Here is a 16510-nt window from a genome sequence, read left to right as displayed (position 1 = left end):
TACATGTATTACTTCAAATAACTATAATAGTAACTTGGTTAAAATTGCTAATATAGTCTTACCTTTATTTAGATATGACCCTCAGAACAATGTAGTCAAATAGTAACGTGACTTGCACTTGTAACTTTAAAAGCTGCACATTTTTGCTTTCTCTTTTTATTTTTAGCACTGAATAATATTATCTTGAGCATGTATTTCGTCACCGCTGATGATTAAATGAGTTTAATGGCAGAAGGACAGAATAAAACCCAAAGTTTATCTTGACTTAACTCCACACCCACTGCTTTCCCATACAGGAGGCCCCCGCTGTGGACAGAGTAAAAATACTGTTTGAGAACAGTGCCGACTTTTTTGGAAGAATCATTATTTATTCTTTGGATATCCTGGGGGAGAAAGCCACATGACCATAGTTTGTCTGCTCTCGAGTGAGCCGAAGAGAAAATGCAGCCTTTGTGAAATATCCAGGACATTGGATGTCTGTGACTATGTTCCTCCACTTCCTGAACGGAATTTGAGTCAAGATGGAGTGCACTACTTGGCTATAACCACCAGAGGCACTGTGCTGTGGATTCAGTCTCAAATAGTATCGTGGAGGATAATCATCATTCCAGTGGAAACTCCATATAAAAATACATTTATTTAATCATTTCACTGCTGGTGTACAGCACTATTGCTGTACAATTGCCAAGTATACATAATTTTTCTTACGCTGCCTTGTAAAACAAACATTTTGTACATTTGTTGCCATCTTGGTTTTATACCTTCAATAGTGGTTTATTTTAGCGCCGTGCTGGCTTGTAGAGTCTCAGGATGTGGGCCTCTAACACCTTTTGAACTGGGACACACAAAAAGAACAAGCTTAAGAGCAACGCAGCAATAAAAAGGGTTCAGATGATGATGATATTTACTCCGTTTGTGTCCAAGAGCAACTGCCAACGCCATCGCACTGTAGCCAGACTCCGACTCGGTGGTCATGTCAGCTCCGTTGGCTGTAAAAACAAACAGAATGAACATTTTAATAGGAAAGTCAGAGAGTTGGCAGAAGTGCAACATGTACTTTGATGTACCTAAAAGTGCCTCGACACATTTAATGTAGTTTCCTCGAACGGCATACAGAAGAGGAGTCCCACCGTTCTAGGAACAAAACATCGTCAACAAGCAATCACAACTTTGTCTCAGTGTCAGACTTGAGCTTTGTCTTAAACCATTTGGTTACACCTCTAAATAAAAGGGATGCTATAGTATGCATAAATGTGTGTGTGTGTGTGTGTGTGTGTGTGTGTGTATGTATATACAAACCCCGTTTCCATATGAGTTGGGAAATTGTGTTAGATGTAAATATAAACAGAATACAATGATTTGCAAATCATTTTCAACCCATATTCAGTTGAATATGCTACAAAGACAACATATTATATGTTCAAACTGATAAACTTTTTTTTTTTTTGCAAATAATCATTAGCTTTAGAATTTGATGCCAACAACACGTGACAAAGAAGTTGGGAAAGGTGGCAAAAAATACTGATAAAGTTGATGAATGCTCATCAAACACTTATTTGGAACATCCCACAGGTGAACAGGCAAATTGGGAACAGGTGGCTGCCATGATTGGGTATAAAAGTAGATTCCATGAAATGCTCAGTCATTCACAAACCAGGATGGGGCGAGGGTCACCACTTTGTCAACAAATGCGTGAGCAAATTGTTGAACAGTTTAAGAAAAACCTTTCTCAACCAGCTATTGCAAAGAATTTAGGGATTTCACCATCTACGGTCCGTAATATCATCAAAGGGTTCAGAGAATCTGGAGAAATCACTGCACGTAAGCAGCTAAGCCTGTGACCTTCGATCCCTCAGGCTGTACTGCATCAACAAGCGACATCAGTGTGTAAAGGATATCACCACATGTTCTCAGGAACACTTCAGAAACCCACTGTCAGTAACTACAGTTGGTCGCTACATCTGTAAGTGCAAGTTAAAACTCTCCTATGCAAGGCAAAAACCGTATATCAACAACACCCAGAAACGCCGTCGGCTTCGCTGGGCCTGAGCTCATCTAAGATGGACTGATACAAAGTGGAAAAGTGTTCTGTGGTCTGACGAGTCCACATTTCAAATTGTTTTTGGAAACTGTGGACGTCGTGTCCTCCGGACCAAAGAGGAAAAGAACCATCCAGATTGTTATAGGCGCAAAGTTGAAAAGCCAGCATGTGTGATGGTATGGGGGTGTATTAGTGCCCAAGACATGGGTAATTTACACATCTGTGAAGGCACCATTAATGCTGAAAGATACATACAGGTTTTGGAGCAACATATGTTGCCATCCAAGCAACGTTACCATGGACGCCCCTGCTTATTTCAGCAAGACAATGCCAAGCCACGTGTTACATCAACGTGGCTTCATAGTAAAAGAGTGCGGGTACTAGACTGGCCTGCCTGTAGTCCAGACCTGTCTCCCATTGAAAATGTGTGGCGCATTATGAAGCCTAAAATAGCACAACGGAAACCCCCGGACTGTTGAACAACTTAAGCTGTACATCAAGCAAGAATGGGAAAGAATTCCACCTGAGAAGCTTAAAAAATGTGTCTCCTCAGTTCCCAAACGTTTACTGAGTGTTGTTAAAAGGAAAGGCCATGTAACACAGTGGTGAACATGCCCTTTCCCAACTACTTTGGCACGTGTTGCAGCCATGAAATTCTAAGTTAATTATTATTTGCAAAAAAAATAAAGTTTATGAGTTTGAACATCAAATATCTTGTCTTTGTAGTGCATTCAATTGAATATGGGTTGAAAAGGATTTGCAAATCATTGTATTCCGTTTATATTTACATCTAACACAATTTCCCAACTCATATGGAAACAGGGTTTGTATTAGGGTTGTACTGTACACCGGTACTAGTATAGTATCGCGGTACTAAGGAATAAAAAAAACGGTACTATACTCTGTTTGAAAAGTACCGGTTCCCGGATATGACGTCATGTCGTGACATTGCTGGTTTTACGAGCAGAGGAGCATGTTCGGCAGCGCACAATCACGGAGTACTTACAAGCAGACACATTGTGTAGACAGAAAAGGGAGAACGGACGCATTTTGGCCTAAAAACTGATGATAAAGGTGAAGCTATAACACTAAGTGCTTTAAGACATGGCGAGCTAGCAGCGAACATCCATTCGCAGTCGGCAGTGTTTTAGTTACTTCTAAATGACTGATCCTCGCCTTCATGGCGACAAATAAAGTAAGTTTCTTACAAGTATCATCCCTGCAGGACGAGGAATAGCTAAACATGCTTCACTACACACTGTAGGAGGCTACAATAGCTCACCGGCGTCACCGCTAAACAAAAGTTAGCGCGTCTGAATGTAAACAAATGCCATGGGTGGATCTACACCTGACATCCACTGTAATGATACCAAGTACAATAGCGTATCGAGTCGATACTATGATTACATCAATATTTTTTATCGTCACAAAATATTTTTTCCTTTTTCATATTATGTTTATAAACTCAGGAAATATGCCCCTGGAGACATGAGGACTTTGAATATGGCCAATGTATGATACTGTAACTAATTGGTATCGGATCGATACCTAAATTTGTGGTATCATCCAAAACTAATGTAAAGCATCCAAACAACAGAAGAATAAGTGATTATTACATTTTAACAGAAGTGTAGATAGAACATGTTGAAACGGAAAATAACCAGATATTAACAGTAAATGAACAAGTGGATTAATAATTCATTTTTACAGCTTGTCCTTCATAATTTTGACAAAATAATAGAATGGAAAATGACAATATGTTACTGCATTTTCTACCACTTGTCCCTTTCGGAGTTGCGGGGGTCGCTGGAGCCTATCTCAGCTGCATTTGTGCGGAAAGCGGGGTACACCCTGGACAAGTCGCCACCTCATCACAGGGCCAACACAGATAGACAGACAACATACACACTCACATTCACACACTAGGGCCAATTCAGTGTTGCCAAGCAACCTATCCCCAGGTGCATGTCTTTGGAGGTGGGAGGAAGCCGGAGTACCCGCAGGGAACCCACGGAGAACATGCAAACTCCACACAGAAAGATCCCGAGCCCAGGATCGAACCCAGGACCTTTGTATTGTGAGGCACATCAATGTTTTAAATATTGCGATTACGTAACACAGGAGGCTGAGTTTTTATTTTTTTCCACAGTCACCGGTATTTGATTAACAGACATGTTTGCCAATCAGACTTGTTGAGCCTGGCGTTTGTTCATCTCTTAAGACGTCTCACTCTTTGCATCGCTCTCAGCACCCGAGCGTGTTTTTTTTAACAGAATTAACTCAACGCAGCGATCTGTCTTTTCAGTCATTCACAATCTTGGGCGTAGAGCGGGGCGCACCAGCTTTACACAAACAGGAAGCACATACAGACAGCCATCCTACTCGCTGCAAAGTGACAAAAATTAGGAGGAAAAACTGAAGATAAGGTCAAATGTCCCGTTGTGGGAATATTTCAGCGTCAAATCGGATAGGCATTATTAGCCCACCAACACGGACGATTGAGCAAGAATGCAAAAAGACAACGTATGACCTCGTTTTTCCAAGTGGGGAAAAAAAATTATGTTTAAGATGTTCAATACGTATGTAAGTTAAATTCTTGCTTAAAGAAATTTGTATTTTATTTTTGTTGGTTTATCTAGGTCGAGGAATCCCATATTTTTACCAATTTTCCCAGGAGATTTCCCATATTTTGAAATGCAAACACCGTGACATCACAGTGGTAGCTGCTCTGAATTCCTCCCTCCTTCAACAACACCTGGGGAATTGAACTCTATTTGCCGTGCCTGCAGAGCGACTACAGGCTTATAGACATAACATATCATGGACCGTGGACTGCACATATGCACACATGCCCCCACCCCACGCCTTTGCCACCGCTTAACTCCTTAGGTGCGACGGACGGCTGGAGCAGTGCCAGAAGAGCCGCAGCTTCGTCACTGGAGGACCCCCGGCCTTCCCCGCCTATTGCAAGTCTTGTGGTTTCTATGTTCATGTCTATATACACATGCATATGTGCTTATCGTGGCTATCAAGTTTTGTTTTTTTTCCTGAGCCTTTCCTCCCCTTATAGTAACCTAGCCTGGGATAGATTTTTTTTTTCCACCTTTTCCTATCTTTTACAGGGCGCCGTAAGTGGAAACCCATCAGCGTTCTGTTGGGTCACTCTGTACAATGTATGGCTGCTCTTGAACGGGTTTGTGCTGAAAATTTAATTTCGTTGTACCGTATTTTTCGGAGTATAAGTCGCACCGGAGTATAAGTCGCACCTGCCGAAAATGCAAACAAAGAACGAAAAAAACATATTAAAGTCGCACTGGAGCTAAACTATGAAAAAAACTGCGACTTATAGTCCGAAAAATACGGTACTTGTTCTTTCCTTCCAAATGTTGATGCTCCTCCGACTCGCAGCATTATTTGTGAAATCCCTTGATGATTTTTGACGCTAAATTAACCACAACATTATGATGCTACTGGTCTGAAATTTCCTACAAAACATTGTTAAAAAAACCTTGTCCAGTTGTTTACTGATGTATTCTACTCATGTTGAGCCAACTTTTACTGGGAATAATTGTAAGCTCCAAATATCGGTTATCAGCCTCCTTGACTACTAATCGATATTGGACCTGAAAAAAATATATTGGCCGAAGTCATGTGAACCAAGCAGCTAATTACCACTGTACCCAGTCGTAGGTGTTGACATCAACTCCACGTCTGAGTAAAGACTCAATGATGTCCACATAGCCTCTAGAGCTGGCCAGCGTCAGCGCACTTTCTCTGTTCCTCGCGATCATTCTGGGGTCTGCTCCCTAACATACGAAGAGTGAGTTATTGTCCTAATAAACATCTTCTTCAACAACATAGGCTTCCCTCTGACCTTTTGCAGAAGAAAGTCCACTACTGCTCTCTCTCCAAACGTTGCTGCCCACATCAGAGGAGTCAAGCCACATTCGTCCTGTTTGTTCAGCAGTGAGCTGTCTGTAAAATGTATATCACTCCATATAAGTAAACAATGGTGACATCCATAATATACAGTCGTGGTCAAAAGTTTACATACACTTGTGAAGGATATAATGTCATGGCTGTCTTGAGTTTCCAATCATTTCTACAACTGTTATTTCTTTGTGATAGAGTGATTGGAGCACATACTTGTTTGTAACAAAAAACATTCATTAAGTTTGGTTCTTTTATGAATTGATTATGGGTCTACTGAAAATGTGACAAAATCTGCTGGGTAAAGAGTATACATACAGCCACATACATTATCAATTTTGGTGACGTAGAAAAGTTACAATCAAAACAAATTAGCTTCAAGGCATGGCCTCTTAACTTCATGTGAGTGATTATGATTGACGACACCTGTTGACTTCTCTGAGCCCATTTAAATAGGGCTCAAAGTGATGCAGTCATTAGACTCGGTTACAAACGCGACAATGGGAAAGTCAAAGGAACTCAGCACAGATCTGAAAAAACGAATAATTGACTTGAACAAGTCAGGAAAGTCACTTCGAGCCATTTCCAAGCAGCTTAAGGTCCCAAGAGCAACTGTGCAGACTATTGTTCATAAGTATAAAGTGCATGGCACAGTTTTGTCACTGCCACGATCAGGAAGAAAACGCAAGCCACAGTCATACTTACCAACCGTGAGACCTCCGAATTTGAGCTGTCCTGGATGAAATTAAATTATTTTTTCCGATCATTTTAGAACTTGCAAGCGTATTTCTTCTTCTTGCTCGTCGTCGCTATGTCTCTTCTTCGTTCTTCTGCTTCGTCTCCTTCTTGTTGTGTGTGCAGTTGTGCACTGAGCTCCAAAATTCATAGCTGTTATTGTAGCGTTCCGGAAGAGTTAGTGCTGCAAGGGGTTCTGGGTATTTGTTCTGTTGTGTTTATGTTGTGTTACGGTGCGGATGTTCTTCCGAAATGTGTTTGTCATTCTTGTTTGGTGTGGGTTCACATTGTGGCGCATATTAGTAACAGTGTTAAAGTTGTTTATACGGCCACCGTCAGTGTGACATGTATGGCTGTTGACCAAGTATGCGTTGTATTCACTTGTGTGTGTGTGTGTGTGTGTGTGTGTGTGTGTGTGCGCTTGAAATTAACGTTATCATTAAACCAGTTAAAAGATCAAACAATGTGTCAGCATTTCTTGACATCTTCGTTTAAAGACCATTGTTAAACCTGTCCAACGCTACATTATTATGTGACTGGGCCGGCACGCTGTTTATGTGGAGGAAAAGCAAACGCCTGGACAGCATGCGGCTGTTAAGGGGTGAAGGTTTCAGGTGAGAGAGGATGCTAAAGGCAGTGCCTTTAAGGCACGCCCCTCAATATTGTTGTCCGGGTGGAAATCGGGAGGGTTGGCAAAAATGGCTACAGTATAACCTGCTGCTGAGAGAAAATAGGTCAGGGTGACCAAGAGTCAACCTAGAACCACCAAAAACCAGGTCTGTGGTGAATTGGAAGCTACTGGAACACAGGTGTCAGTGTCCACAGTCAAGCGTGTTTTGCATCGCCATGGACTGAGAGGCTACCATGCAAGAAGGAAGCCCTTGCTCCAGAAGCGACACTTTAAAGGGGAACATTATCACCAGACCTATGTAAGCGTCAATATATACCTTGATGTTGCAGAAAAAAGACCATATATTTTTTAACCGATTTCCGAACTCTAAATGGGTGAATTTTGGCGAAATAAACGCCTTTCTAATATTCGCTCTCGGAGCGATGACGTCACAATGTGACGTCGCATCGGGAAGCAATCCGCCATTTTCTCAAACACCGAGTCAAATCAGCTCTGTTATTTTCCGTTTTTTCGACTGTTTTCCGTACCTTGGAGACATCATGCCTCGTCGGTGTGTTGTCGGCGGGTGTAACAACACGAACAGGGACGGATTCAAGTTGCACCAGTGGCCCAAAGATGCGAAAGTGGCAAGAAATTGGACGTTTCTTCCGCACACTTTACCGACGAAAGCTATGCTACGACAGAGATGGCAAGAATGTGTGGATATCCTGCGACACTCAAAGCAGATGCATTTCCAACGATAAAGTCAAAGAAATCTACCACCAGACCCCCATTGAATCTGCCGGAGTGTGTGAGCAATTCAGGGACAAAGGACCTCGGTAGCACGGCAAGCAATGGCGGCAGTTTGTTCCCGCAGACGAGCGAGCTAAACCCCCTGGATGTCTTGGCTCACACCGTCCCGAAGATGATCAAGAGAAGAATATCGACCCTAGCTTCCCTGGCCTGCTGACATGAGGGTATGTCTCCAGAATATATTAATTGATGAAAACTGGGCTGTCTGCACTCTCAAAGTGCATGTTGTTGCCAAATGTATTTCATATGCTGTAAACCTAGTTCGTAGTTGTTAGTTTCCTTTAATGCCAAACAAACACATACCAATCGTTGGTTAGAAGGCGATCGCCGAATTCGTCCTCGCTTTCTCCCGTGTCGCTGGCTGTCGTGTCGTTTTCGTCGGTTTCACTTGCATACGGTTCAAACTGATATGGCTCAATAGCTTCAGTTTCTTCTTCAGTTTCGTTTTCGCTACCTGCCTCCACACTACAACCATCCGTTTCAATACATGCGTAATCTGTTGAATCGCTTAAGCCGCTGAAATCCGAGTCTGAATCCGAGCTAATGTCGCTATAGCTTGCTGTTCTTTCCGCCATGTTTGTGTTGGCTTCACTATGTGACGTCACAGGAAAATGGACGGGTGTATATAACGATGGTTAAAATCAGGCACTTTGAAGCTTTTTTTAGGGATACTGCATGATGGGTAAAATTTTGAAAAAAACTTCGAAAAATATAATAAGCCACTGGGAACTGATTTTTAATGGTTTTAACAATTCTAAAATTGTGATAATGTTCCCCTTTAAGGCTCGTCTAAAGTTTGCTGCTGATCACATGGACAAAGATACAAGCTTCTGGAGGAAAGTTCTGTGGTCAGATGAAACAACAATTGAGCTGTTTGGCCACAATGCCCAGCAATATGTTTGGAGGAGAAAAGGTGAGGCCTTTAATCCCAGGAACACCATTCCTACCGTCAAACATGGTGGTGGCACTATTATGCTCTGGGCCTGTTTTGCTGCCAATGGAACTGGTGCTTTACAGAGATGGGACAATAAAAAAGGAGGATTACCTCCAAATTCTGCAAGACAACATAAAATCATCAGCCCGGAGGTTGGGTCTTGGGCTCAGTTGGGTGTTACAACAGGACAATGACCCTAAACACACGTCAAAAGTGGTAAAGGAATGGCTAAATCAGGCTAGAATTAAGGTTTTCCCAAAGTCCTGACTTAAACTCCATTGAGAACATGTGGACAATGCTGAAGAAAAAAGTCCATGTCAGAAAACCAACACATTTAGCTGAACTGCACCAATTTTGTCAAGAGGAGTGGTCAAAAATTCAACCGGAATCTTGCCAGAAGCTTGTGGATGGCTACCAAAAGCGCCTTATTGCAGTGAAACTTGCCAAGGGACATGAAATACTTGCTGTATGTTTACTTTTGACCCAGCAGATTTGGTCACATTTTCAGTAGACCCATAATAAATTCATAAAAGAACCAAACTTCATGAATATTTTTTGTGACCAACAAGTAGTATGTGCTCCAATCACTCTATCACAAAAAAATAAGAGTTGTAGAAATTATTAGAAACGCAAGACAGCCATGACATTATGTTCTTTACAAGTGAACTTTTGACCACGACTGTACCTTACCTTTATTTAACCGTGCCTCCAATTGGGACAGCTCGCCTTGAGCAGCAAGCTGATGTATTGCCAGACCTTGAAATTGGAAAGAAAGCCATGTATAATGCAGTCAAGATGTTTATGCTTTACTTATTTGGCGGTACACACCATCTAATGACACCGGGCGTGCTGTAATTTCATTCCCACGCTGCCTGTTAGTGAGAGTGTCCGAATGGTTCAACAAACTCTCCTTGTCTCCATCCTCTGGAGACACAAGAAACACACACATTGCCAGAGATTTAACAATTTGTTTACAATGCTGTGCTATTGTGCATCATTCTGTTTTTTCCCCCATATGTTGGTTACCTTATTTAGCTATTTGAGGGAATAGTAACACCTCTCTGTTTGATGGGTTCTATACATCAGTGTTTTTCAACCTTTTTTGAGCCGAGGCACATTTTTTTCAGAGAAAAAATGCGGAGGCACACCACCAGCAGAAATCATTAAAAACTGAAACTCAGCAGCTGATATTGACGGTAAAAAGTCGTTGTCGCAATTGTTGGATATGACTTTAAAGCATAACCAAGCATGCATCAATATAGCTCTTGTCTCAAAGTAGGTGTACCATCACCACCTGTCACATCACATCCTGACTTATTTGCTGTTTCCTGTGTGTAGTGTTTTAGTTCTTGTCTTGCGCTCCTATTTTGGTGGCTTTTTCTCTTTTTTTGGTATTTTCCTGTAGCAGTTTCATGTCTTGCTTGACCGCTATTCCCCACACCTGCTTTGTTTTAGAAATCAAGAATATTTCAGTTGTTTTTATCCTTCTTTGTGGGGACATTGTTGATTGTCATGTCATGTCCGGATGTACTTTGTGGACGCCGTCTTTGCTCCACAGTAAGTCTTTGCTGTCGTCCAGCATTCTGTTTTTGTTTACTTTGTAGCCAGTTCAGTTTTAGTTTCGTTCTGCATAACCTTCCCTAAGCTTCAATGCCTTTTCTTAGGGACACTCGCCTTTTGTTTATTTTTGGTTTAAGCATTAGACACCTTTTTACCTGCAACCCTGCCTCCCGCTGTTTCCAACATCTACGAAGCAATTAGCTCCCTGCTGCCACCTACTGATATGGAAGAGTATTACACTGCTGAGCTCTAGACAGCACCGACACTCAACAACAACACATAATTTGCAGACTATAATTACTGCTTTGCAAAAAATATTTTTAACCCAAATAGGTGAAATTAGATCATCTCCCACGGCACACCAGACTTTATCTCACGGCACACTAGTGTGCCGCGGCACAGTGGTTGAAAAACACTGGTTCAATGGAAACTACAACATCGTTCAAGTAATAGAGTTCTTCTCAAACAGTGGGGTGGGGGCGGCCTACAAATGGCTGCAATACAACTAATTGTAGCCATTAGTCCTGACTTCATTGTTTTGATTAAAAAAAAAATCGCCACAAATTGTTTTATTCATTTTTGTTTTGTAGGTTAAAGTGTCAATTTGAATTTTTTTTTTTTTATTGAGTTTATTTGTTTTTATATTAAATATAATTACTTAGATCAGGGGTGTCAAACGTACGGCCCGAGGGCCGGATCAGGCCCGCGAACAGGTTTTATCCGGCCCAGATTGTAGGTGGGTTTTTTTACCCTTCGCGTTCATATTCCGCTGTTTGTTGCGTTTCGCTTGATTGTAAAATATGTCGATGGAGAAGGGGTGTGATGTTCATATGTTGTCATTATTCAGTGTTTTATCGTTCATAGTTAATATTGTAATATTCATGTACATTCTGGGAGTCTCATTGAGTTAAAAAACATTTTTTAATTCCATTCCGTTTTTAAGGGTGTGTGTCATAACGTTTTTAGCATTCAGACATTGTGAGGTTTTGTTTGAGTGTTCCTAAAAATAGATATACTGGCCAAATAGTGCAGTTCCCCTTTAAGACATTTTTTAAAATAGGTGTTTTTTTACCCTTCGCGTTCATATTTCGCTGTGTTTGTTGCATTTTTGTTGCATTTCGCTTGATTGTAAAATAAGTTGATGGAGGGGGTGGTGACGTTCATATGTTGTCAATATTCAGTGTTTTATCGTTCATAGTTAATATTGTAAATCTTGCATTCTTTATTTTCATGTACATTCTGGGTGTCTCATTCAGTAAAAACATTTTTAAAAATTCCACTCCATTTTTAAGGCGGTCTGTCATAACGTTTTTAGCAATCAGACATTATTGTGAGGTTTTGTATGAGTGCTCCTAAAAATAGATATACCGGCCAAATAGTGCAGTTCCCCTGTAAGACATTTTTTTAAATTGTATTCAGTTAATTTAGTTTTAGGTGGCTTTTTTACCCTTTGCGTTCATATTTCGCTGTTTGTTGCATTTTTGTTGCGTTTCGCTTGATTGTAAAATATGTTGATGGAGGGGAGGGGGTGACATTCATATGTTGTCAATATTCAGTGTTTTATCGTGCACAGTTAATATCGTAAATCCCACATTCTTTATATTCATGTACATTCTGGGTGTCTCATTCAGTAAAAAAAATGTTTTGATCCCATTCCGTTTTTAAGGCGGTCTGTCAATAACATTTTTAGCATTCAGACATTTATTGTGAGGTTTTGCATTAGTGTTCCTAAAAATAGATATACCAGCCAAATAGTGCAGTTCGCCTTTAAGACATTTTTTTAAATTGTATTCAGTTAATTTAGTTTTAGTTGTTTTTTTTTTACCCTTCGCGTTTATATTTCGCTGTTTGTTGCATTTTTTTTGCGTTTCGCTTGATTGTAAAATATGTGGATGGAGAGGGGGTGTGACGTTCATGTTGTCAATATTCAGTGTTTTATCGTTCATAGTTAATATTGTAAATCTTGCATTCTTTATTTTCATGTACATTCTGGGTGTCTCATTCAGTAAAAACATTTTTAAAAATTCCACTCCGTTTTTAAGGCGGTGTGTCATAACGTTTTTAGCAATCAGACATTATTGTGAGGTTTTGTATGAGTGCTCCTAAAAATAGATATACCGGCCAAATAGTGCAGTTCCCCTGTAAGACATTTTTTTAAATTGTATTCAGTTAATTTAGTTTTAGGTGAGTTTTTTTTACCCTTTGCGTTCATATTTCGCTGTCTGTTGCATTTTTGTTGCGTTTCGCTTGATTGTAAAATATGTCGATGGAGAGGGGGGGTGACGTTCATATGTTGTCAATATTCAGTGTTTTATCGTTCATAGTTAATATTGTAAATCCCGCACTCTTTATTTTCATGTACATTCTGGGTGTCTCATTCAGTAAAAAAATGTTTTAATTCTATTCCGTTTTTAAGGCGGTCTGTCATAACATTTTTAGCATTCAGACATTATTGTGAGATTTTGTATTAGTGTTCCTAAAAATAGATATACCGGCCAAATAGTGCAGTTCGCCTTTAAGACATTTTTTTTCAAATAGTATTCAGTTAATTTAGTTTTGGTTGTTGTTTTTTTACCCTTCGCGTTTATATTTCGCTGTCTGTTGCATTTTTGTTGCGTTTCGCTTGATTGTAAAATATGTCGATGGAGAGGGGGTGTGACGTTCATATGTTGTCAATATTCAGTGTTTTATCGTGCACAGTTAATATCGTAAATCCCACATTCTTTATTTTCATGTACATTCTGGGTGTCTCATTCAGTAAAAAAAATGTTTTAATTCCATTCCGTTTTTAAGGCGGTCTGTCATAAAATTTTTAGCATTCAGACATTATTGTGAGGTTTTGCATTAGTGTTCCTAAAAATAGATATACCGGCCAAATAGTGCAGTTCGCCTTTAAGACATTTTTTTAAATTGTATTGAGTTAATTTAGTTTTAGTTGTTTTTTTTACCCTTCGCGTTTATATTTCGCTGTTTGTTGCATTTTTGTTGTGTTTCGCTTGATTGTAAAATATGTGGATGGAGAGGGGGTGTGACGTTCGTATGTTGTCAATATTCAGTGTTTTATCGTTCATAGTTAATATTGTAAATCCCGCATTCTTTATTTTCATGTACATTCTGGGTGTCTCATTCAGTAAAAAAAATGTTTTAATTCCATTCCGTTTTTAAGGTGGTCTGTCATAACTTTTTTAGCATTCAGACATTATTTTATTAGTGTTCCTAAAAATAGACCCCCCTTTTAGACCAGTTGATCTGCCGTCTCTTTTCTGCTCTGCCCCCCTCTCCTGCGTGGAGAGGTTATTAGGTGACCAAATATGAAGCGCTAGCTGTTCAAAGTCGGGACCCAGGGTGGACCACTCATCTGTGCATCAGTTGGTGACGTCTCTGCGCTGCTGACTCAAGATGATCCCCTGCTGGCCCCACTATGGACTGGACTCTCACACTATGAACTAGATCCACTCGACGTCCATTGCACAGGTCGCCAGGGTGGGGTCCCCACATCTGCGGTCTGCTCCAAGGTTTCTCATTGTATCTCATTGGGTTGAGTTTTTTCTTGCCCTGATGTGGGATCTGAGCCGAGGATGTCGTAGTGGCGTGTGCAGCCCTTTGAGACACTCGTGATTAAGGGCTGTATAAATAAACTTTGATTGATTGATTGAGATGTACCGGCCAAATAGTGCAGTTCTCCTTTAAGACATTTTTAAAAATTGCATTCGGTTAATTTTGTTATTTTGCACACAAAAAAAACATTATTGAACATTTTGTTTCCCATACATTTGTATTACCGGTAAGCCAAAACGTGTGCATTTAATGAAATTCTGCCTGTAGTCCAATATGAGTTGGGAAATTGTGTTAGATGTAAATATAAAACGGAATACAATGATTTGCAAATCATTTTCAACCCATATTCAGTTGAATATGCTACAAAGACAACATATTTGATGTTCAAACTGATAAACATTTATTTTTTTGTAAATAATCATTAACTTTAGAATTTGATGCCAGCAACACGTGGCAAAGAAGTTGGGAAAGGTGGCAAACAGGCAAATTGGGAACAGGTGGGTGCCATGATTGGGTATAAAAGTAGATTCCATGAAATGCTCAGTCATTCACAAACAAGGATGGGGCGAGGGTCACCACTTTGTCAACAAATGTGTGAGCAAATTGTTGAACAGTTTAAGAAAAACCTTTCTCAACCAGCTATTGCAAGGAATTTAGGGATTTCACCATCTACGGTCCGTAATATCATCAAAGGGTTCAGAGAATCTGGAGAAATCACTGCACGTAAGCAGCTAAGCCCGTGACCTTCGATCCCTCAGGCTGTACTGCATCAACAAGCGACATCAGTGTGTAAAGGATATCACCACATGGGCTCAGGAACACTTCAGAAACCCACTGTCAGTAACTACAGTTGGTCGCTACATCTGCATGTGCAAGTTAAAACTTTCCTATGCAAGGCGAAAACCGTTTATCAACAACCCCCAGAAACGCTGTCGGCTTCGCTGGGCCTGAGCTCATCTAAGATGGACTGATACAAAGTGGAAAAGTGTTCTGTGGTCTGACGAGTCCACATTTCAAATTGTTTTTGGAAACTGTGGACGTTGTGTCCTCCGGACCAAAGAGGAAAAGAACCATCCGGATTGTTATAGGCGCAAAGTTGAAAAGCCAGCATCTGTGATGGTATGGGGGTGTATTAGTGCCCAATACATGGGTAACTTACACATCTGTGAAGGTGCCATTAATGCTGAAAGGTACATACAGGTTTTGGAGCAACATATGTTGCCATCCAAGCAACGTTACCATGGACGCCCCTGCTTATTTCAGCAAGACAATGCCAAGCCACGTGTTACATCAACGTGGCTTCATAGTAAAAGAGTGCGGGTACTAGACTGGCCTGCCTGTAGTCCAGACCTGTCTCCCATTGAAAATGTGTGGCACATTATGAAGCCTAAAATACCACAACGGAGACCCCCGGACTGTTGAACAACTTAAGCTGTACATCAAGCAAGAATGGGAAAGAATTCCACCTGAGAAGCTTAAAAAATGTGTCTCCTCATTTCCCAAACGTTTACTGAGTGTTGTTAAAAGGAAAGGCCATGTAACACAGTGGTGAACATGCCCTTTACCAACTACTTTGGCACGTGTTACAGCCATGCAATTCTAAGTTAATTATTATTTGCAAAAAATAAATAAAGTTTATGAGTTTGAACATCAACTATATTGTCTTTGTAGTGCATTCAATTGAATATGGGTTGAAAAGGATTTGCAAATCATTGTATTCCGTTTATATTTACATCTAACACAATTTCCCAACTCCAATGGAAACGGGGTTTGTATAAAAACGTGTGTGCAGATTGCCAGTCATCAGGTCAAATAATCCACAAAGGTAGACTGGAAGCATATCTGAAACATCTTCAACACACGAGAAGAGTCTAGTTGCCTTCATTCAACCTTTGTGGACATAATAAAACTCATTTCTCACAAACACAGTAGGCCACGAGACGAGCCATGCAAGGTGTCTCCTAGTTTTACAAGGGAGTTGGCAACCCTACTCACCTCTGGAGTCACTGCTATCCTCTTCTTCTATATCCATGATCACTACAATAAAAAGAAAGAACTACTATAACATATGTTGCTTATTACGAGCAGAAAAAAGTGATTACGTCTGTTTTAGAAGCTCTTCGCGACGTTGCCTACTCACCACATCCAGTTTGGCTGTTTAATTTGCGCCAACTTCCTTGTGGCAAAAGTGAAAGTAGATTATTTTACACACTGCGACATTGGTCCAAAAAAAAAAGCATTTTTGTCATCAAATATCAGCTTCTTTAAAAAAAATAATCATCAAAATGGCTCGAACTAAAGAACGTCAGGGTTGAATAACTTGTTATTC

General features: G+C 40.4%; 2 protein-coding genes across 7 annotated transcripts in view; one reads left to right on the top strand and one right to left on the bottom strand.

The window, feature by feature from the left end:
• nr2c2ap (nuclear receptor 2C2-associated protein) overlaps positions 1 to 895 on the top strand; it is a 38376-nt gene extending 37481 nt beyond the window's left edge. For all 3 annotated transcript variants that reach the window (XM_072915080.1, XM_072915079.1, XM_072915081.1), the window contains one exon: positions 297 to 895. In XM_072915080.1, the coding sequence (XP_072771181.1) occupies positions 297 to 334 (38 nt within the window). In that variant the 3' untranslated portion in view covers positions 335 to 895. The remainder of the gene's footprint in view (positions 1 to 296) is intronic.
• On the bottom strand, positions 618 to 16507 carry rfxank (regulatory factor X-associated ankyrin-containing protein). Of its 4 annotated transcripts, XM_061977833.1 has the most exons (9): positions 16322 to 16488; positions 16177 to 16218; positions 9892 to 9987; positions 9754 to 9819; positions 5916 to 6016; positions 5722 to 5847; positions 1068 to 1134; positions 909 to 989; positions 618 to 835 (listed from the first exon to the last, which is right to left on the bottom strand). In XM_061977833.1, the coding sequence occupies exons 2-9, from the start codon at positions 16211 to 16213 to the stop codon at positions 780 to 782; spliced, it is 630 nt and encodes a 209-aa protein (XP_061833817.1). In that variant the 5' UTR covers positions 16214 to 16218; positions 16322 to 16488; the 3' UTR covers positions 618 to 779. The 4 variants fall into 4 exon arrangements, with proteins under 4 accessions (XP_061833817.1, XP_061833816.1, XP_061833815.1 ...); XM_061977832.1 differs by having other exon boundaries at positions 909 to 1134; positions 16322 to 16499; XM_061977831.1 differs by having other exon boundaries at positions 618 to 989; positions 16322 to 16496.
• Positions 16508 to 16510: the final 3 nt, after the last annotated feature.

Source organism: Nerophis lumbriciformis, linkage group LG18 (assembly GCF_033978685.3).
Source record: "Nerophis lumbriciformis linkage group LG18, RoL_Nlum_v2.1, whole genome shotgun sequence".
NCBI lineage: Eukaryota > Metazoa > Chordata > Actinopteri > Syngnathiformes > Syngnathidae > Nerophis > Nerophis lumbriciformis.
The sequence above is the reverse complement of the archived record's forward strand: the minus strand, read 5'-3'. Positions and strand labels throughout refer to the sequence as shown.

Excerpts from the sequence above, each read along its gene's own strand:
- rfxank (XM_061977830.1), bottom strand. The coding sequence starts at position 16,213 with ATGGATATAGAAGAAGAGGATAGCAGTGACTCCAGAG. Across the intron at positions 9,988-16,176 it reads GGATAGCAGTGACTCCAGAG|AGGATGGAGACAAGGAGAGT; the intron begins GTGAGTAGGGTT and ends TTGTGTCTCCAG. Across the intron at positions 5,848-5,915 it reads TGGACTTTCTTCTGCAAAAG|GGAGCAGACCCCAGAATGAT; the intron begins GTCAGAGGGAAG and ends TTCGTATGTTAG.